This window comes from Parasteatoda tepidariorum, chromosome 8, assembly GCF_043381705.1.
Source record: "Parasteatoda tepidariorum isolate YZ-2023 chromosome 8, CAS_Ptep_4.0, whole genome shotgun sequence".
NCBI lineage: Eukaryota > Metazoa > Arthropoda > Arachnida > Araneae > Theridiidae > Parasteatoda > Parasteatoda tepidariorum.
The window spans coordinates 83394797-83417099 of record NC_092211.1 but is presented as its reverse complement, the minus strand read 5'-3'; the positions used below and the strand labels follow the sequence as shown (position 1 = coordinate 83417099).

The 22303-nt window shown below is 31.6% G+C and overlaps 2 protein-coding genes across 3 annotated transcripts in view; one reads left to right on the top strand and one right to left on the bottom strand.

Moving 5' to 3' along the window:
• Positions 1 to 1514: 1514 nt before the first annotated feature.
• Positions 1515 to 22298, bottom strand: LOC107456496 (cathepsin L-like peptidase). 2 transcript variants are annotated; one of them, XM_043054131.2, is made up of 9 exons: positions 21977 to 22298; positions 16592 to 16691; positions 11883 to 12032; positions 10622 to 10774; positions 9771 to 9894; positions 8428 to 8528; positions 5044 to 5207; positions 1952 to 2062; positions 1515 to 1735 (listed from the first exon to the last, which is right to left on the bottom strand). In XM_043054131.2, the coding sequence occupies exons 2-9, from the start codon at positions 16682 to 16684 to the stop codon at positions 1636 to 1638; spliced, it is 996 nt and encodes a 331-aa protein (XP_042910065.1). In that variant the 5' UTR covers positions 16685 to 16691; positions 21977 to 22298; the 3' UTR covers positions 1515 to 1635. The 2 variants fall into 2 exon arrangements, with proteins under 2 accessions (XP_042910065.1, XP_042910064.1); XM_043054130.2 differs by lacking the exon at positions 21977 to 22298 and adding an exon at positions 17901 to 18055.
• LOC107446866 (cathepsin L-like peptidase) overlaps positions 17425 to 22303 on the top strand; it is a 28552-nt gene continuing 23673 nt past the window's right edge. Inside the window, exon 1 of the mRNA XM_071184294.1 lies at positions 17425 to 17436. The gene's annotated coding sequence lies outside the window, so the exon portion shown is untranslated. The remainder of the gene's footprint in view (positions 17437 to 22303) is intronic.

Sequence of the window (22303 nt, the reverse complement as noted above, 5' to 3'; positions counted from 1 at the left end):
GTTATTTTTTAACTTCTTTAATTGTTTTCAAATAAAATATGTATATCATATGTAAGAAGAAACGCTTGAAAAGCTTTATGGATGATAGTTTCAAGGTACATTTTAGTGAAGTAAGAAACATCAGTTTTAGAAACAAAGAAACAGAAGCCGTTTTCAAAAGACATTCACTGGTTAAAAGAAGTTAAATTTTATTCAAACAGCTGAAAATAACATATTTTTAAACGCTAAATTTCATGATCAGTATGTCATAATAGGCTTTCTTCTACTGTATTTGAATGAATATTTTAATTTAGCTCTTAAAAATTCAGAAAATCATTAATAGCTTGTATGTGCAATAATAAAGATAAGGATTTATTGTTTTGTCTGTCTATGTGTGTCTCTCATTTAACGCTTGAACCGTTTGTTCTATGGCGTCGTAAGCAAAAGAAAATATAAGCCACCGATCCTGAATTTCATTTAAAAAAGTCAATTTTTCATTTGGGTAGGATGAGTGAAAAATTAATTTTTTTCATAAGTTAAACATTACGCTTTGTTGAAATTCAAATTGCAGACGTTTTTTCCTTTAAAGGATTTAATAGGCAACGTCGGTGATTTTTCTTGCTTACAGCTCTATTCAACTAAAACGAGTTTCATAGGCAGTTTATGGAGTAATAATATTTTATCCTTGAGTCCTTATAATAAATAAGTACAATTAAAATCAACTGCAATCTAAAGGTGAACCAGCATTTGAAAGCTACCCGAACCCACTTATTTATTTTGCTCACAGGCACGGTTTTCAAACGTGCTTCTATAAACCTAACTAATTTGAGCCATTCTAGCCCTGGGGATAAAGCGCTCACCACAAAATGAGGTTACCCTGGTTCGAATCCCAGTGATCACTGATCGATACGAAATTCACACACACCGATCACAGTACTGTCGTAAAATATCCTCAGTGGTAGACGGATCATGGCTTAGAATCCCCTTGCCATCAGGCTTACCATGAGAAGTTTTTGCGGTTTTTATCTCCCTGTAAAGCAAATGCGAATTATTGCAATTAAAAAGTACTCAGGGAAATTTCTCCTAATGCTTGATCAGGAAGTTCCCTTGTCTTCTCGTATTAGGTTCAAGATTACAGGGCTACGAAGTTGAAAATTGGTAGTCGAAACTCAAAATTGGGTCTGCTGTTCAACGACAGTTATAAATTAAAAACCTTATGTTATGTTCTAAAATGATATTGAATCAGAAAAATATTCATTGTTCTTGAAAATTGCTTCATCTTGAAAATCAAATGTCGCTTCTAATCAATAGCACCATTTTCTGGATCGAAGACGCTAATCTTTCCGATTAATCTTCTAAATTAGATCGAGTATAGTTAATCTCTCTTTTGATGAGCTAAATTTCGTAGCACTTTTAATGTAAGTGATTGATAAAATTTATTTATGAAATGATATCTTTAATGTCCCATTGTAGAGTGTTTATAGGGTGTTTAAATATGTGATTATAGAGTGAAAGAAAATGACATTAGAAAATATTATTTACATTTTTATTAAAATGTTCCATTATGAAACTATATCACACAAAAATAATATTATGGAATGCTTAAAATCAATGAAAATTTAGAGTAGAATTGAAGTCATTACATGTAGTCGATAATCAAACGGAAGGAAAACTAGCTTTAGTCGCAATACCACATTGATTATCTCTGTTTCTGGACATTTTAATGTAACCATTCATTCCCCAAGAAGTGCCCCAACTGAAAAATATAAAATATGAAAAAATACATAAATACATTATACATATTTATATAAATACTAAAATTTGTTTGACTCAAAACTAATATTTGAGAATTAATGTATAAAATTTTCAAATAACATTTGAGATTTTCTAAATCTAAAATTGTTAATGCAAAATATTTTATTCAGATTTGAAAATATTTTATCTTAATATTAAGACAAGGACAATCTCGTACCTGTTCTTCACCAACCAATAATCTAAACCGTTTTCGGTTCCATATCCAACAACAAGAACGGCATGATCTAGCTCGCTTGTACTGCAAAATTCTTCATCGTAGATGCCACTTCTACAGAATTATAGAAGTATATATATAACAGAAATGTAGTAAAGGTATATAGATACAGGTTTACCAACAAAATTGGTTTTGTGATATATGAATAAAACACTATAGTACTCGTACAACTTCTTAAATTGCATGGCAGAAACAGAGCATGGTTTGCTTTTTGATAGGTTGTTGTTGTTGTTTCTGATCCCCAAGAGGTTCATCCCAATTAGACCAATTCCATAAGTCCAAAAATGTCCAGGAAGTCTAAAAACAGATGAGGTTTTGAAAAAACCTCGTCGATCTTAAAATCGATACAGTTTAGAGTATGCTCGGGCGAAACCTGAGCAGTCCTACATTTAGTGCAAAGTCCAAAAGTCTTTTGCCCCTGAACATACGAGAGACACCTCTAGTGACCACTTGCAAAGCGAGATAAACAAGTCTGCTGGCTTCTAGGTCCCTCAAAAAGCAAGGCACTTCCAGGTCGTTTTCTGAAATACCAACTATGCGGAGGAGGAACCCTCCAGAGGTCCATAAACATTTTTGATGATAGGTAAAGACGCGGTAAGAGCAATATGAGGCATTAATGGATATACACAGCAAAAAACATCTGTTAAATTTACAGAAAGAAAACTCTCAGCTGGTGTGCTGGTATAATATAGTTTACTTCAAATAGAAATACTCTGTTATTTGAAAAATAGACGAAAGCTACCAAATAAGCTACCAAATTCTGCAGCTAATTTTTAAGCTACCAAATACTGTTATTTTAATATACAAACTCTGTTATTTTAATAGAAAAAAAACTCTATAAATTAGCTATGGGTACGGTGCGAGTCGAGCGAAAAATTCTCGTGACTAGTGAACACCGGGAATCGAACTCGCTCTCCGTCATCGGGATGCGAGCGCTCTGACCCCTGAGCCACAGCAGCTCTATTGTGTGGTTATGAAGCGAAATCTTAAACTGTTTTTACCTTTAAAATGTTCATTATTGAAATCATATTTAAGTGCAAAAAACACTTAAAACTACATTGACCCACCCTTCAAACTAGCAATTTTATTTAACTTACCAAAACATTATATCGAAATACAAATAATAATCAGGTGGAATATCAATGTGACAATGAAGTCGAATTGCAATTTTATTTATACGATGAACAAAACTATTAAATAATTTCTGAACTGCATGACAAAACTGCAAAATTGCATTTCAAAGACTGGAATTTGAATTGTTAGTTTTAATCCGTTTATGAATCGAGTGGAGATCGGAGAAAAAATGTTCTGTGAAGGAAAAACAAAAACGGGAGTTTTCGGCAACTTACAGGTAGATTAAAAACAGAAAAAACGGGTCTTTATCTTTAAACACTTTTCTTTCTGTAAAATATACGATAGCTTTCTGTAGAATTTACAGTCATTTTTTATAGTGTAATAGTATATAGCAATATAATAGTGATGGAAAGATAAAAAATTACATGAGGATAATACATTTTTTTAAGGGAAGTTGGTAGGGCATATATCAATAATACTAAAACTGACCTTTACTGATGTACTTTTTCTAAGAAAGTACGCATGATATCACTTCGAAATTTTTTTGGGGATATCTGAAATATATGCGGAATACTTTTTGAGCTATGGAAGAATTTTGCTCAAAAATGATGAAACTTTTTTTAAAAAATGAAAGTTTTCAGAATGCTGTTCTCATGGAAAGACAATGTCAGTACATGCTAACTTTTTTGCTAAATGGTTATTTAAAGTTCGCGAATTTTTTTTCGTTTTTGACTAAAGCAAAATTTTTTTTAGAAGAAGAAAATAACTATCATTAGGCTTAACACTAGATATCGTTTTACACAAAGGGCAATTTATCATCACTTTGTGACACATTGCACTTAACTAACAGCTGAGCTTATAACAAAAATATAAAAAAAATTCCGCAATTACATTAAAAATCTAAAAAAAAAATGACTGTTTTAGAGACTTGTTCCTCCTTCTCCCACAAAGAAACAAGGGAACTCGTTACGTAACAGAACCCCTTTCCTGGCTTCGAGTATCCACAAAATTTTAGACAAATATTTATATAAAAAACGTAACTGTTTAGAGGCTCCCACTATCAGGCATTATGCACTTATCAAGAAGTACAGCAGCAAATAAAAAAAGTATGAATCAGTGAATTCATATTATTCCTCATGGAAATTGATTCCATGATGATTGAATTGATTCCCAGGGCAACTTGTGCGACTAGCATGCTCACTAATCCACCAAGTTTGAGAAATCGATTAATATATATGGTTGATAAGGAGGTTGCATATGCATCATGTTAGAAGGTTGCACATCTCACCATATCTTTGAAAGAAGCAATGTGAATTATGAGTAAAGCGATTTCTGATTTCTCCTTTTCAGACACGCAGTTGGCCATGATTCCGTTTAAATTAATCAAAATGTGCGTCCAAATAGAGCTATATGGTTGACAAGTTTATGAAAAGTAAATATAGTCGCTATATGACTTGGCAAACCATATCTCTAGACTCGAACTTTAAAAAAAAAAAAATATTAGAGACACTCTGGAGAGCCGGCAACCATCCGGAACTTGAAAAACAGTGTTGTCGAACTAGTGGGACCCATTTTCACAGGAACTCTAGAACTGCCATTTTTTTACAGTATGAAACCACAATTTAAACATTATCCTTTATTTAAATATTTTATAATTTATATAACCATTTTTAATATTTCCGAATCATATAGGTGTTACGCAACGTCATTGTATATTATAACCATTGAACTTTTACTTTATTTGCATTATTTTAACTACAAATACCAAAATTCATTAAAATCTTTCCTGGAGTAGTACTTAGTTAAGATAATTGATGCTAGCTGAAAATTCTTTTAATTTTGTACACTGTGTACTTTTACGTAATTCATCAAAAATATTTCTGATAACAATAGGAAATGTTATTGGAAATAATAAGTGAAATAACAAAGAAGAATTACACCACATTCTGTAACACACTTACTGATATGAATGGAAACTGGGCTGACTGGCATCAATCGCTACAGAGATTGGACCCACAGTTGCGACTGCCTTTTTTAGTGATTCTTCGTCCCCAGAACCTATGTCGACATATCCTGTACAATTTGCTCCAACGTTTTCTTTCTTGAAAAGACAATTTAAACTGGCCTGAAAGAAAAATACTTCAGATTGAACTCCGTATTTCACAGACATTTTGAGAACATTTATTTCAATATATTTTAACCGTTTAAAATTAAGTGTTGAGCATTTTGAATAGTTTCAAAAAGTTTTACTGTTAGCAATTTACACAGGCGAGTTATAAGAAACAGTGTTATTCTTGTTCTTAAAACTCGTAATACGAATCAGTTATTAGTTGGTTCCAATTTACAAGGTCCCGCAGTGAACTGATCGTTAAGACACGGTTCCCAGCAGATCACCGAAGTCAAGCATCACTGGCTACGGTCAGTGTGCGGGTGGGTGACCACTTGGATCAGTCTGCGTAGGGACCGAAGGTGTTGCGGTATTGGTCCTCGTTAAACTGTTCTACCGTAAAGTGCTCGACTTCACGTGCAGGTGGTCGGGCTACCGAAACGGGGGTGCCATCCCCTCTGCAGAGGATCAAAATTGTGATGGCATGTCTTCGGATCATCCTCAGGAATGTTTCCCAGACCGTCGCCAATAGCCCATTGTGCAGCTCCAGTGCGACGTAAATGAACTACAACTACAACAACCAATTTACAAGTTCCAATTTGACCGATTTCCAATTTGTTTTTTACTACGTTGTTTATTTATAGTCTTTTTTACTTTTCATTGTTTCAAAGGTAATTTAATACAAAAAAAGTCTAACGGAGAAAAATTTGATGCTCAAACAAATAAATAGGCAAAGTAGACGCTAATACTTCAAAAATAGTAACTCATCCACTTTATTTACTGATTATTTCTAACATTTTTTATTCAATATTTGTGTTTCGTAGTTTGATTAAATTTATTAATCAGATTAATTCTGTTGATTTGTAATGTTAGGTGAAAATCAAAATTCTAATCTCAATAATAAATTGTTGCCCATTTCGTTAACTATCTGTTTCTTTCTCTCCTTTTAGTGCTGCTCTTTTCCCTCCTACTTTAGCAGGGTTCCCACGACCTGGAAAAAATATATGAGTGGTTTTTCAAGACTACTGAAAAATATTCCAATTTCGCTTTCTTTTGAGAATTACGAAATTATTCCAGAGGTATTTTTTGCATGTTTACTTTAAATTAAAAATTTATTGTAGCTTAAATCAACTGGATTTATTTCAGTTTTTCAACCTCTGCAATTTTCCAGACAGTAGAAACCCTGTTTAAAGTCACCATCGAGTTAAACTTGGAAAGCTTTTCGCTGTTTCCAATATGTGTAATACAAACATAATGAAAGCTTTAAATTTCGCTGTCGGCTGTGAGAGTTTAAGAAATTTAAAGATTCCGAGTTAGGCAGTATGTATCAGTGGTTAAAAGTTGTAATAAAATAAGTCCCACATTGATCGTAAGACACGGTTCCCAGTAGATCACCAAAGTCAAGCCTCACTGATCACTGTCAGTGATTGCGTGGGTGAGTACTTTGAACAGCCTACGAAGGAACTGAAGTGTGCAGTAGAGAACCTTGAAAAACTGTTCTACCGTAAAGTACTCGACTTCGAGCACAGGTTGTCGGGCTATCAAAACGGGAGAGATCTTTCCTTGGCAGAGGATCAAATTACGGTGGCATGTCCTCAGATCATGTTTTCCAGACTGTCACCGTTGTGCAACTTTAGTGTGACCTGAATAAATTACTATTAGTGTAATAAAATAAAACATAATAAGCTCACCGGACAAAAAATTAGCCAACCTAGTGCGCAAACACCGATGAATCCTTAGGCTTCGTTAGATGACGCAGTGGTCAAGTGACGTGCTCAACTGCATGCACACTGCTTCAACCTGATCAAAGACAAGTAGCTATCAGTGAGACATTTTTGTTTGAAGCGGAAATTGTGTGTAAATATGGGTAAGAGTAAAGATGTGATAGAGTGGTAAAAAGGGGCAATTGTGTTTGGCCGTGCCAATGGTCATATGGTGAATAAAGTTGCTGGATTTGTTGGCATTTCAAAGCTGACTGTTCAACGTGTCTACATGCAGTGGTGTAATATACGTGGTCACGAAAAACACCGTCAGAATTGTGGTCGGAAAAAGATCCTGCATGAAAGTGACCGGAGACGCGTTTCACGACTTTTCAATCAAAATCGCTTACAAACTAAACAGGAATCACTTCAGTTACTAAATGAAGATCCATCCCAGTCTTTTAGTGAGAAAAAATTGCGAATGGAGCTGCATGCAATGAACATATGGAGTCGAACATCTCGTAAGAGGTCATTGCTCGCACTTGCACATAAAGCTGCGCGACTTCAGTGGGCTAGAAGTCACCGAACATGGGCAGTTGCTGACTGGCAGAATGTAATATGGTCTGAAGAATCACGTTTTTGCATTTATTCAAAAGAAGCACGTCTGCAAGTGCAACGCAGACCAGATGAAGCATTTCATCCTGACTGTGTGCAAGCATAGGTTCAAGCCGGAGGTGCGTCTGTCATGACTTGGGGGTGTTTTTCTCATTATGGATTGGGCTCCTAACTGAGGGGGCCACTAACATGACCCAACATATTTATTTGAAAGTTCTGGACAATTAGGAGTAACCTTTCAGTCACCCTCTTCATGTAAAGTGTGTTGTTGATACCTCTATTTTTCAAGATGACAACAGCAAAGTTCATGGGGAAGGAAGTATATGTGACTGGTTTTATGAACACTCAGACACTCAATTACATCTCGGCTGGCCAGCAGGCTCACCTGACTTGAACCCCATTGAAAATTTGTGCGACATGTTGGAACAACGGGTAAAACGCCAAAATCAGCATTCTCACAATTTGGTGAATTTGCACGATCAAATCCTCAACGAGGGGCTTAAACTGGATTCGACGTACTTGCAAAATCTTGTGGGCTCACTTCCTAACCGAATCCAGGCAGTCATCAAATCTAAAGACGGTGTTACACGTTATTAAATGATCTTTTTCATGATTTCTCTAAGGGTGACTAATTTTTGGCAGGTGAGCTTATATTTCTTTAATAATACAACACTTGTTTTTACTCTGATTGAATAATGTTGCTTCGGATCAAGCCAAATTTATAAAGGTTCATAAACTATCAGAACAAACCAAAGTAGTAATTAAGGCAGAATATTTGAAACTTAGTTTACTTTATTATTTTTATAAAGATTTGAAAAACAAAATTTGTGTTACGTATCCTTTTTAATCTGAATTTCAAAAGGAAGGAAATAAAACATTTTATGTAACGTTGCAATATATTTTAACAACCCAAAGTAGCATACGTTTGCTGTGTAAGGATAAGACACTTCCGTATCGATTCCCAGATTGTCTTGAATATATTTGAAAGCATTGTCCATCCATCCTCCATTGCAGCCATTATTTTCTATGAAAAATACAAGTAAAATATACAGATATAACTATAATATACATATAAGTATACGTAATATACGCATGTAAGATATAAGTACAATATACAGATATAAGTAACGAGTGGCATGTATCTAAAAAACTTCCGAAAAGCTGATATCTATAAGAACATTACTTCATTGAGAAAAAAATATGGTCAAAACTTTCAAAATATGGTAAAAATTACAGCATCTTTTTTATTATCTGGGAAGATGGAAAATACGGTAATTTTTACCGTAGTACTTTTGATAGAATAATGACTTTTGATAGAATTACAAATAAAATGTGACTTTATTATCTTGTTGTATGGCAGTAAATTTTGACTGCGAAATACATTTATGGGATTACTTGAAAAAAGAGAGTTTTATTTTTGTGAGAACAAGAAATCTTATAAGTAATTTTCTATCTTATTAATAAATAGTTATTATGCTAATAAGTGTTATAAATTGCACCAAGGAGAAATTCTTTTTTGTTTCCTGCTTCATAAGATTTTTTAATGGATCTTGGATGTTTTCACGTTGCTAATTTCAAATCTGCAATCGATTTCTCTCTCCGAGCTATAGTTTTATTAATGCCATTTTTAGTCTATTTTTGACTAAATATGCAAGGTTAAAAACGTTATTATATGACAGGGGGTCGCATAAAAATTTCTAGGAGAGTTAGGGCAGATTATCAGGATATAAGTTGCAAAGAAACCCATGCTCGCAAGCATCATCAAACGCCACTAGGAGCGTTTCCCTATTATAAACTTTTTCTTCGCATACTTTGGTTCCTATGCAGTTCATAAATCGGGAAGTGCCCTAACCTCGTACGACGACATTTCCGGTGAAGTACGATATTGATGATGCGCCTTAACTTCCCGAGAAGTCGGTCGCAACACTTACACGAGATTCTGTTGTATAAAACGTTTTTAAATTTGAACTTTCTGTAAAATCTGTACTTTTAAGAACAAAATAATTTCAGATTTGAAATCCCCACTCCCGAATTAGGAAAGATCAAGTGCTTGTATGAATGCAACAAAAAATTTATTCCTCAGTGTTATCATAATTAACAGGTGATTAGTCACATTGTTCATGTCAACTTAAGGACACGTTTTGCGTGTATTCAAATTTTAAACAATCGAAACAAAAAGAATCATGTATTCAAACTACTACAATAAAAAAACTTAAATACCCTATTTTGTTATTATATTTGCGAAGTATAAAGTGAGATTTTGTACCATATACCCAAGTGCAGTCCACTAGATTCTGTTCACTGAGGGATATTAATTGGCCAGTTTTCTTTTTGTGTTGACCTTCTAGTGATCCTGTGGTGGAGAATGCCCAGCAAGATCCACAGTCTCCCTAAAATATATGACCACAAGTATAGTTAAATTTAACAAAAGCCATATGAAAATGAATAACAACCTAAAACACAATTTGGTTCTTTCTTTCTTTTTTTAAAATTATTTTATTATACTAATATGCTGATTTTGATGAGAGTTTTTCTTTGTCAGCTTTGTCCTGCAGTGGACTGATCGTAATGACACCGTTCCCAAGTAGAACACCGAAGTCAAGCATCACTGGTTGCGGTCAGTAAGCGGTTGGGTGATCATTTTGATCAGCCTGCGTAGGGACCAAGGGTGCGCTGTATTAGCCTTCCTTAAACTGTTCTACCGTAAAGTGACCGACTTCGCGTCATCGGGCTACCAAAGCAGGAAAGCGATCCCTTCTGCAGATGATCAAAATCGCAATGGCATGTCTTCGGACCATCCTCAGGGATGTTTCCCAGACCGTCGCCAATAGCCCATTGTGCAGCTCTAGTGTGACGTAAATAAAGTACCTACCTACCTATCTTTGTCAGCTTTAAACTGGATTTAGCAATTAAAAATTGAGACCTTTTCACAGCGCCACCAATCAATTGCTGCCTTCAGTGCTAGGCATTTTTTAAATTCATTTTCACAATTGCGTGTTGTTTGTGTTTTTCTGTTTGAAATTTTTTTTCTGATAAGCTCTACTCTTAGGGATTTTTGCAATAAATAACAAATTTAATATAAATATTTCGTAAGTTTAAATTTTATTGTATGCTTACTTGGTCTTTGACAGGCGTAACCAGTCCTTGCTCTCGCCAATCAACTTCATCAGGAATGTATGCATTGGAAGGTTCAACCCAATTAGATCCGCTGCCATTTTGACGGTAGTTGCTTTTGAATCCATTAAGACGACTCACAATTTCAGTGCTGCTCTATAATTCAACAAAAAAGTAATCTATTTCTCTTTAGATTTGAAAGTAAGTATATTCTAGTTAGTGAAGTTTGTTGTACTTACTTTAAATAATTTAATTTAATAATAAAAATTCTTTTTCGCAATGTTATTATTCATGAAAGGCTTGGGGCAATATAATGGCAATGTTTCTTCAAACTGGTTCTCAATATTGTTTCCAAATGGACACTTTATCAGCTTTCGCATTTTGCTCTTGCTGGTTTTGCAATACAAGTAAACATTTAAATTTCAGCAAAGAAACTGAGGTGTTTTTCAGAAGAAACTGCTTATAATAAAAGCATTATAGACCGATTTGAAACTGTGCCTTATCATGTCACAGTCCCAGGGATTTCATATTTAATAAATGTTGCATTCTTCTACGCAATAAACTTTTAAAAACAGTCAGTCTAATCTTGGAAATCCTGTGTTTCATAAAACGAATTAAATACAGGATGTCCCAAATTAGATTGACAGTTTTTTAAAAAAATTATTTCATATAGAAAATTTAGGTTAAAAAAAATTTTTGCAGCAAATCTATGTGATAAGTCGGGAATTTTTCCTGCAAAAATCCTGCTTTTGTTCAAGCATTAAGTAGTAAGTCAAGTACGAATTGCAATATCTTCGATATGTTCTCCATCACCTACTACCTCATGTCGTAATAGATAAGCAAAATTTTTATACATCTAAACATAAAAGAAAAAACAGGTAAAGACACAGTGCCATCTAGCAAAAACATTTTAAACTAAAGCCAGGGTCTCTGGCAGATAAAAAAAAAGTATATTTTGTCACACGAAATTACTGCGAAATTTGTATTTATAACTTCGTGTAAGATTTTTTTTTAAAATCAGTCAGTATAATTTTAAATACCATGTATATTTACATTCTAAAATTACAAAAAATTCGATACTTTCTTCACACCATAAAATATTTTACAAAAAAAAATTCATTAAGTTACAAGTGCCTGATTTACAGAAATCTCATAGAATATTATTTTAGAAGATTCATATTTTTCACCGCTTTCCCGACAATTTTAAAGATGAGGAAAAAAATTTTATGCTTAAAATAATTCAGCAGAAAATACATAATGTTACCAGATCTGAATATTTGTTAATGCCTTTTCTATACGTAAAGAATCCGAAATCTGCTAGATGATTATGGTGTTCAACTTCCGCAAATTTCTGTTCCCAAATCAATCTTCTTGCCAGTTCTTCTCTTCCATCATAAACTTTTCCAAAAGTGGTCTGGAAACAAATTATAGTTTTTTTGTATTAATTAGTTATTTAAATTTTAATCACTAAAAGCAGTCTTTAAGGAATAAATATGTTTCTTTAAAAAATTCATCTTTTACGAATTGTAAATGATCGAATAAGAGATATCTAAAGTTCTCTTCTAAAGATATCTAAAGATAAGTTTCAAAAATCTCTATCTTAATTTTTATCTCTAGTCTGTATTTTTGACTATTATTATCATTACTATCATAATTTTTTGCAAAATAAATCCTTTTATGTTTTCTTACTTGCTTCTCATGTACTTACTAGATATACTAAAATAACAAAAATGCATAACAACATGAATGCAAAAATGCTAAACTCGTCATCTGAAACGTGTCCCAAAATGTATGCAAGAATTGAATTAAATAGAAAGTTTATCAACTTAGTAGAGGCAACCTTAAAAATATATTACAATTTGACACCGGACACTAAAGAAATAGTAAAGATGCCACACTACACAAAAGAACAACGCGTTTTCTTCATTTGTGAACAATATTTCATAAAAAATGAAAGTTTGGCTGCTACAGTTTGCAAATTTCGTACCAAATATGGTCAAAATATTGATTTTACTTAATGTAAAGATAGTTATTAAAAAAATTAAGGAGTCTGGATTAATTAATGGCGCTAAACACACTGACCGTTCAATACACGTGTGTTTCATCATGGATAACATATGTTTTTCAACAAGAGTGCGTGGCATGCCATCCAGACCTTGAATCAATCCAATAATTGCATAAGACATTTCCAGGTCGTGTATTCTCCAGTTTCGGTGATCAGAATTGCCCAGAACATGTGACTAAACATTAATATTGAATTTCTTTCTATGGAGTTATTTAAAATCAAAGATGTATTTCAACAAGACTACATCAGCAATTTCATTGAAGGAAGAGATTCAGTGACAAAGCAAAATAGTAATGAAAAATTTCAATGAAAGAGAAAGTATGTGCCAGTAAAGCTGTGGAACCCATTTGCCTACTGTGCTATTCCATGCATAACCCAATTTTGTTTACTTTATGCTTGAAAAAAAAACTTTAATTGGAAAAAAAACTGTGTTCTCTATTTTAATTCAAATCTTGCGTAAATTTTAGGTCGCTTTTTATCTCAATAAGTTATCAATGTCTAAACAAAAAGTTAAGCTTGTGAAAGACATATTTCATTTTGCAAACTTTTATACGTAACTCTAGTTCACCATGTGCATTTTAATTTAATACCAAATGAGTAATAGCTGGGGTATTAATGGGTATTAAATTACATAAAATTTCCTCAAAATTCGATTCGATTTTTAGCCTGGTTGGCAGGGTGTTGGACTCACGTTTGGAGGAATGAGAGTTCGAATCCAGCTGGTCGAAGACTCCCCGTGTAGTAAATGGTGACTGGTACTTTTCTAAATTTGTCCTGACACAAAGTCCTCCATGTTTCCATAACAAATTATACCTCTTGGGGTACTGAATTGGAGATCGATCGTTCTCTGGTTCAGGTCAAAATTACGATCTGTGGATGAATGAATGGATTTGTGAATGGGTCCGCCCTATAAAACAGGCCCTAAATGGAGCCATTGGAAAACAATAACAATGGCACCCCCTCTGCCTTAATCGCCGAAGAGAACAACAAAACTGATTATCGGAGTTTTTAAGGTGTAGAATAAAAAACATATTTTCTTATTTTGCAACCCGTTGTCCATGTTAGTATCATTTGTGCAATTAAAATGTATTAAACTGTATGCCCACCCAGTTTAATTGCAGGAACTTCAACCTCAATTAACTATTAATCTTTTACCTGACTTTTTAGCCCCAGAATAATTGTTTTAAAAAAACTATGCTTGTGCCCCTGTTAACCTGCAAATGATAAAATGTAAGTAGATATCCATTACGTTACATGAAAATATATAAAACATGTATCTGAAAATATATAAAACATGTATCTGCTTACTATTTTATTTACAATAATTTCTATCTCATTAAACAATCAATGTTGAAATTAAATTTTTAAGTCTTCAAAATAAATCCTTTTTAAGTTTCAAACCATTTTTCATGTCTTTTTCATTGAATAGATTAAAGTATACTGAAATGTATATCTGCTTACTTTTTAGTAAGCAGAACTTCACAAACTTACTTTTAGTAACAAGAACTTCGATCTCAACAAACTCTAAATCATTGATCTAAATATATCTTAATAACTCCAAAGCGAAATGTTTGAGCTTGCACTGTAAAACATTTTAGTGTATAGTTGCCGCCATTTTTGTTGCTGAAATAAACCTTTTTTTTTTTTACAGTGCACGTAGTCATATTTTTATTACCTTCTTTACTGCTATAGTTTTATTTATTTATTCATTTTTTTGTTTGTTTTTTTTCCTAACTACACAGATTTTTATGTAAATTAGAATAAATTTATGGCTTCATTGCAAAAAACATTTCATTTAAAAAAACACTTTCATAATAATATACTTGCACTAATTTTTTCAAACAATTATTATTTTGCTAATTTTATATACATTTTTGCACGTTAATATGGAAAGTTCTGTATTTAAAAATGTATTTAGTTTGCTTCAACACCAAAGTAGTGGCAACTATACACCAAAACTTTTTAATGTGAAAAGTAAGTTCTTTTTTCTTTTTGCTATGACTTTTTAATTGTTTGTGGGCTTTTAAGAACTTATCTGAGTTTTAATTAGTTCTTAAAGTGTTCGAAATTACATCCATGTTCGATCTTAAATAATTTGCTCCATTTTCTAAATTTGCGGAAATTCAAATATCTAATTATGAATCAATTTAAATTTAAATAGTCTTCTTAAGTTTAAATTATCAAGTTTTCAATTTAAGTTTAAATAGTCTACATCTTGCATACTAAAGCTACATATTACGAACGTATGTGTAGTGTATCTCTTACGTTTCATTAAAAAACACACGGAGCTTTAGTTTCGAGTCACTATAGCGTACAGCATTTTTTTTATTTATTCTCTAAGAAATTTATTTAATTTATTCAATGCAACGAAGTGAGATATTTAACAATTCTAATTATCATAGCACATACACTGTAATAACATTTTCATTAAATTGTGGCATAAAGTATCGGAACTTTGGAGTGCACCATCCATAAAATCCTTTTTTACCATATAAACAATATACCGTAATTTTTACTGGAATATTTATTCAATTTGATTAATTCAGAGATTTTGCGGTAATTATTAATGTAAAAATTATGGTTTATCAGATTTTTGTTTCGTAACATGTTCCGATAAAAATGAATTTTAAGGAAAAAGTACCGGCACCCTGTGTACAGGTACTTTTTACTGTAATTTGATCTGTAATATTTCAGAATGTACCTCTCATATTGATCTTGATAAATAAAAGTAGGAATTTTTGAAAGTAAACATGCACGTACGTAAACATAGCAATAGTTGCTTTTTTTTAACCTTTCATAGAAATTGCCGAAGATACCCATTTGAGCGCAAACGCATTTTAGTATCAGAAAACTGGAGTTGTCACATTTTGCCATTTGTTTACATAAAAAAAAAACTTAATCTGTGAATGCTTGTAATAATTTTTAGATAAAGTATGCATTTTCGAAGCTTTCATTTAAGTAAGTTACATTTGTTCTTTGTTATCATTTCAAAACAACAATCCAGCCGGTCGAAAACTCCCCGTGTAGTGAATGGTGACTAGTACACGTTAAATCTGTCGGGTCACAAAGTCCTCTATGTTCCCATGACAAATCGATATCTCTCTGGGGGTACAGATTTGACGATTGATCGTTCTCTGGTCCGAGTCAAAATTAAGATCTGTGGATGAATGAATGGATGTATGAATGGGTCCGCCCTATAAACGGGTGTGACGTATGGGTGCGTTAGAAATCGAATTCTTTTCCATAGATGGCGCCACTAGAAGGCAAGAACAATCGCACCCCCTCTGTCTTAATAGCAGACTGCGACAATATTACAAAATAGCACTATAATAAGTGTCATATGAAAAAAATTGTTTCTTATAATGAAGCTTGGACAATCCAAAATCTCCAGCCGTTACTTTTTTGCGAATTAATTCAGTTAGGTGTGCCTTTCGTTTGCTAATAGAGCACCGCAAGTGTGAAAATACGTTGTGACTCTGAACCCCAGGGATAGATGGCAGCACCACTCATTTGCGATACCTTTTTCTCAATTTAGGCATAGAATCGAAGGAAATTTTCTGCAGATCCCTCTACCCATAGTTCTGTTGAGCGACCGACCACGGAGCATGAAAAGTTATATAAAATTCTTCCGAACAATAAGTTAACCTGAAATTAGTGATGGATAATAAAGGAGCGTTTTCTTTCTCCTTTATTATCCATCACTAACTTCTAAATTGTCTCACAGCATACATAAGAAATTACAACAATTAACTTTCAAACATATTGGATTTTATAGATATTTTATTTCACATTTAAAGTTTTCTGACTATTTGAAATATGCATTTTATAGATAATAACTTCATAAAAATTGATTATACATTAAATTTATTTACAAGTTGAGGAAATAAATAATAGGTAGTAATCTTTACCTTAAATGCTACCCATTGTCCGTCTAGTTGATGATTAAAAGGAACATTTGCTGATGCTACAACGAATGATACGAACAGAGCAATAAATTTCATGATGATTCTAAAAAAAAATAGAATGAAAATTAGTTAGATCATCGTGAAAATGTGTCATTCAGGTAAATTGATGTGTCATTTTACAATTGTTTTATTGTTTAAATAGTGTTATCGGAGAGCTATAAAAACATCTATATGATAGGCATGAAAAATATGAGACTTTATTTTTGAAAATGGAAGTCAATATAGAGCTGAAGAGCGTTTTATTAATTTGATTTTTTTAGGACTTTAATAATCACTCTTGCATTGTGATGTTTCATCAAGTTATAGTGTTGAAAATCAGTTGACCTTTGCCTATATTTTTACATTCATTCAAACACTCATCTTTAAAAAACTTGAAAGTGGAAAAGATAATAAGACTTATTCCATTTTCAAAAATAACGGCACATATATTGATTCACCAGCACGTCAGAAACCTTCGTCATCCATCAGACAAGTTGCTGTCGGTCACTACTTAAATAGTTTATATCTTTATATGACAGATGCTACGGAAAGCATTAGTTAAGCGCAAATAGGTGAAGCAAATCAAAACTTGATTGAAGATTGAGAAATGAATAAATATCTTTGAACTAATATGTTTGAATGCATTTTATTATCCATGCTTACTTTTTTACAGTGCCGATGTCTGCAGGAGTTTTTTTCTCTTGACGATTAGGCAATAGCTACTACAGTGCCTAATTTTGGATTTATAAAATGTTTCTGAATTGTGAATAGGTAATAATGGTAAATGATATTTAAACTATCAGATTACACTATTAAAGTATTGATAACTTTACTTTAAAAATAAGATCTTCATAAATAAATGAATATGGGTAAAATTACTATACAATAAGTTTACAGTTCTAAACTAATACGGAATCTGATAACTTGAGCTAAATGAAACAAGAAGAAAAATGTGATTTATGTGCTGAGAAAAATAATATGGTCAAAAGTTACCAGAATATGGTAAAATTTACCATGTTTCTGACTCTAAGGAAGCTCCGAAACGCTCCGCTATTTTTACCGAAACGATTTGGTGATGATTTTAGTAAAATTAACAACATGATATCTGAAATAACATGATTTATTTCGTTAAACTTAGTTTTAGGCTTAGTAGTTTGTACTGAATCTGATGTGAAAAACAGAATTTTCCTATTATTATATTTTTCATATTATTTTCATATTACAAAAATAAAACAGTTATAATTTACTTAACTACTAAATTAATACAGCTTACCGAAATAGTCCATAAACGAGAAAGAAAACTTTTGATATGAAGTAAACAAGACTCTAAAGTTGAATGGCGTTGCCTTATCGGTGAATTGCAAAGTTATCATTTTCCGTGACAGAATGTTTGGTTGATTTATCTCTTATTCGGTAAAAGTTTAGTTCACTCGTACATCGCTCTCCACTCAATATTAACCTATCATGGAATCGTTATCACATAAATAAATAAAAAAAACTATGTACTTCTAAAATTTAATTTTTTCCCTTTGTTTCTTAATTTTAATTGAATGATACCAGTAAGTATGAAAGCTATAAAGTATATCAGTATGACTAAAATATATTTACAACATTTTAAATTTTAGGAAAAGGAGATGGTTAAGGTTTTTATGCGTACGAAAAATGGAGGATAGAAAATTTGAAATCATATTCTTGATGAGACTTATGTATACTAAGAAGGACAAAAAAAACAATGCTAGCAATATTTCAAAATAAAGTATTTTAAAGTGTTAAATTTGCAGTTTTTGTACTCTAGAAGGTTTCGTGGATTTCATTTCCAAATTACACAAATAAAGATCATAATACGAATACTATTCAACACAAATACGGAATTAGCATAATAACTTTTATTTATTTAGTTGTTTGCTTTTTATTTGTTACTTAGTTTATTCTTTTGTTTATTCTTTTGTTTATTTATTTACTTATTTATTTGTTTATTCGTTTGTTTATTTCTTTTTCCTTACTTGTTTGCTTGTTTATTTGTTTGTATGTTTGCGTATTCATTTATTTATTTAATTATTTATTTGTTTGTTTGATTACTTACTTATTTATTTCGTTTGATTTCCATGCGTTAATTTATGCATTAGTTTGTTTGTCTATTTATTCATTTATTAGTTTATTTATTTATTTGTTTAATGGTTTGTTTGTTTGCTTATTTATTTGTTTGTACATTTATTTAATTATTTATTTTCCTTTTCGTTTGATCATTTGTTTATTTATTTCTTTTTTTCCGAATACAACTAATTCAAACAATCAACAACCGCAAGAACAATTAATAAACAAACAATTAATAACAATTTTTTTCTTTCAATTTTTTTCCTTCAATTTTCAATTTTTTTCAGAAAGTTGAAAGACTGTAAAATGTCAAGGCAAAAGGCCACAAAGCTATTAAAATCACAAATCATGGAAAAACGGGAGAAAATAATATTCCTAAAATTGTACTTACTAAAATATTTGCTAAACCATTTGACGAATAATTAAACAAACTAACAATTTTTTTCTTGGCATTACGAATTGATACTTTCAAGTCACGCTTGAAAATAATGAGAGACTTCATTATAAAACAAACCCTTGATACGTGCCACCACTAATTAAACCTGAAATTATTGCTTAATAAGAATTGAAAGGATGAGTAAACGAAAGTTCTGAGGGACATATTAGTGAATATGAGTTAACTAACTCTTATGTTGACTAAAAGAATTAAAGATTATATGCCTTTCTTTATTTCTTGTCCACAAACTTCCGATAAGCGAGATTGTTAAATTTCTAATAATCAATTAAACTGAACGCATCCTTGCTTTCGGAAGATGATTTCTTATTTTCGTTTCATAATTCGTTTCCTAACCATTCTTATTTTCATTTCATTCCTCTTTATTGCTAGCAAACAGGAGGATTTCTAAAGTTTTTTGTCCGCTGACCTTAGCAAATACAATGGGAACATTTTAACGCCGAAAACATTCAAAGATAACCATTTAATGCTTTAATTCGTTAAAATATGTGAATATTTAAAGATTTGTTAAAAAAAATAATTAAAATAACTATTTAGCTAAATAAATTCTTTAGAAATCCCATTTTTTTTTAAAAAAGTCATGTGCTTCTGAAACTAAATGATACTCTTTATGTCAAATATATGTCAAAAAATTTAAATAAATAAATAAAAATGCTGCTGGTAGAATGTAAAAAAATCTTGCTCCGCACTTCGGGAGCATCATCCGCAAAATCCATTTTTACTGTAGATACAATTTTATTCCGTAATTTTTACGGAAATATTAATTTAATAAAAGTGATTCTGGGATTTTGTTTACTAAATTCCACAGTAAAAATTATGGTACATCAGACTCTTTGCTCCGTAAAATTTACAGTAAAATGGATTTTGCGGGAAAAAGGTATCAGCATATTGGAGAGCTTTATTTTTTGCCGTAATTTGATCCAGAATTTTTTACAATGCATAGGTGTATTTTTATAATTTTTTCCTGAAAGGGATACCAGTCATAAATGTGTAATGAATTTTTCATAAGATTCCAAGGACATTCCTTAAGTTTTAAGTTATGGAGTATGAAAAGAAAGAATGAAAAAAACGTTGAATTGATATAAATTAAGTGGTCTTTTGTGATAAAGCGAAATACTCTCTAGAATTCTAAGAAAGAACTTATGATAACACTCCTGTTACAGTTGAATCATGCAATCATATTTGAATATTTGCTGTTAAACAGATTTGAACTAACAATGTAGCACTTAATGAATAACAGGAAACAATTTCAGATTGTACTTAAATTTCCGATACAATACTTAAAACAGTTTCGCTTCATAAATTTTCATAAATTCTTATCAGAAGTTTCTTATAAACGGCTCCTTGAGATTAGGTTTTGATATCACTTAAGGGCTGCAATAGTGGCACAACTCAAAAAACACACGTTTTGAACTAAGAACAGGTGTAAATATGAAAATACACGTTCTTTCAGCAGCAATACTAGCACAACTCATAATTCAACTTGAAGGTAAGCAAACCAAACATTTAAGCAAACCAAACATTTAAGCAAACCAAACATTTAAGCAAACTAAAGCATTTCTTGTGCATTTTCCTTGCAATGAAAGCTTTAAACCCACTCATCTCAAAATATGATTTTTTGAGTTGTGCCGCTATTGTAGCCCATGAGCGATATATTTGGAACAAATACAAAGCTTAGTATTTTCTCAACGACGGTTTTTATAGTATTAAAATGATAAGTTGATGAAAACAAATAAATGCTTAAACAAATTAAAATTTGTCTCATAAAACCATTGTACCACAAATGAAGAAAAATTAATTTTTGCTTTTTATAAATAAATCTGAAACTAAGTGAAAAAGCGAGTCAAAAGCACAATGAAAAGAAACTGACTACGCATTCACTGTAATAAATTCTGAATCAAATTACGGTAAAAGTACAGGCGTTTAGGGTACCGGTACTTACGGTAAAATCCATTTTTACCGGAACATGTTACGGGGGAAAAAATCTAATCTGTGTTAATTTTTTACAGTAATAATTATCATAAAATTACCGGATTACTGTAATTAAATAAATATTACCGTAAAAATTGCGGTATAATTTATGGTAAAAGGTTTTTTTCGGTAAAATGGATTTTATGAATGATGCACCCAAAGTGTTGGTTCTTAATACCGTAATTAGATCCGGAATTTTTTACAGTGTATAAAGTCATTTCAGAATCTAATGAAAAATCTTTTCAAGAATTTGATATGATATTTCTTACAATTCATATACTTTTATCATGATATATCATATAACTTAAGAGCATGTCATAAAAAACATTTGTTCCGTTAAATTTACTTTCATGTTTTGTGTTTTTCATTAAATGTGTGGTAATAAGAATTATAATTTTAAAAACCAGAATTTTCGATAAACCGTTAGTATATGAATGGAAAAATTACCAAATAAATGCTTCAAACCGTAAATTTTTATTTTATCAACCAAATTTATATTGCGTTTTTTTTTCCCTTCAGAAATGTTATTACGGTAAGGTAATTTTACCAGAATTTTTTCCACCGTATACTTAAAAGTAATCTGAAGATTTTCTTAAACGAAATTCCTAAGAAAGTGTGAAAGTGTTTGTCCCACTTTTTAAACTAATTGCCAAACGATTTTTAATTGCATGCAAATTTCATTTTAAAGAGAAAATTTGGAACAAATTAAGAAATTTTTTGTAAAACATAAAATGCGTCGAATATCTTTAGCTCTTTTCTTCAGAATATACTTTTGTTAGAAGGCTTCAGATATTAGCTCATATTACTTAAAAAATAATAAATTAACGTACCTTTACAACAGCCAGCAGTCGAAACCAATACATGAAGGTAACAATGAGGTCAGGACTGCACACATAATTTCAAAAGAAAAATTAAGTTTTAAAATTAACTGAGAAATTGCAGCAAAAAGTCAACTTTTTTAAAAAATTAAAATTTTCTTAATATTTTACTATTTTAAACTAAAATCTGAAGATGACTTTTAGGGGGTTAGTTAAAGTTATTTTATTTTACTTTTTGTTAAAAGTGTTCGTTTATCTTAAAAGTGAAACCTTAGACAGAAAGTAGTATTTTTCCCTTTACACCTGGACCCTTTCCTCAAGCCTTTATCTTCGTAATTC

Excerpts from the sequence above, each read along its gene's own strand:
- LOC107456496 (XM_043054131.2), bottom strand. The coding sequence starts at position 16,684 with ATGAAATTTATTGCTCTGTTCGTATCATTCGTTGTAGCATCAGCAAAT. Across the intron at positions 10,775-11,882 it reads TTAACAAATATTCAGATCTG|AGCAGCACTGAAATTGTGAG; the intron begins GTAACATTATGT and ends GTTGAATTATAG. Across the intron at positions 8,529-9,770 it reads GGACTGCACTTGGGTATATG|AAAATAATGGCTGCAATGGA; the intron begins GTACAAAATCTC and ends TATTTTTCATAG.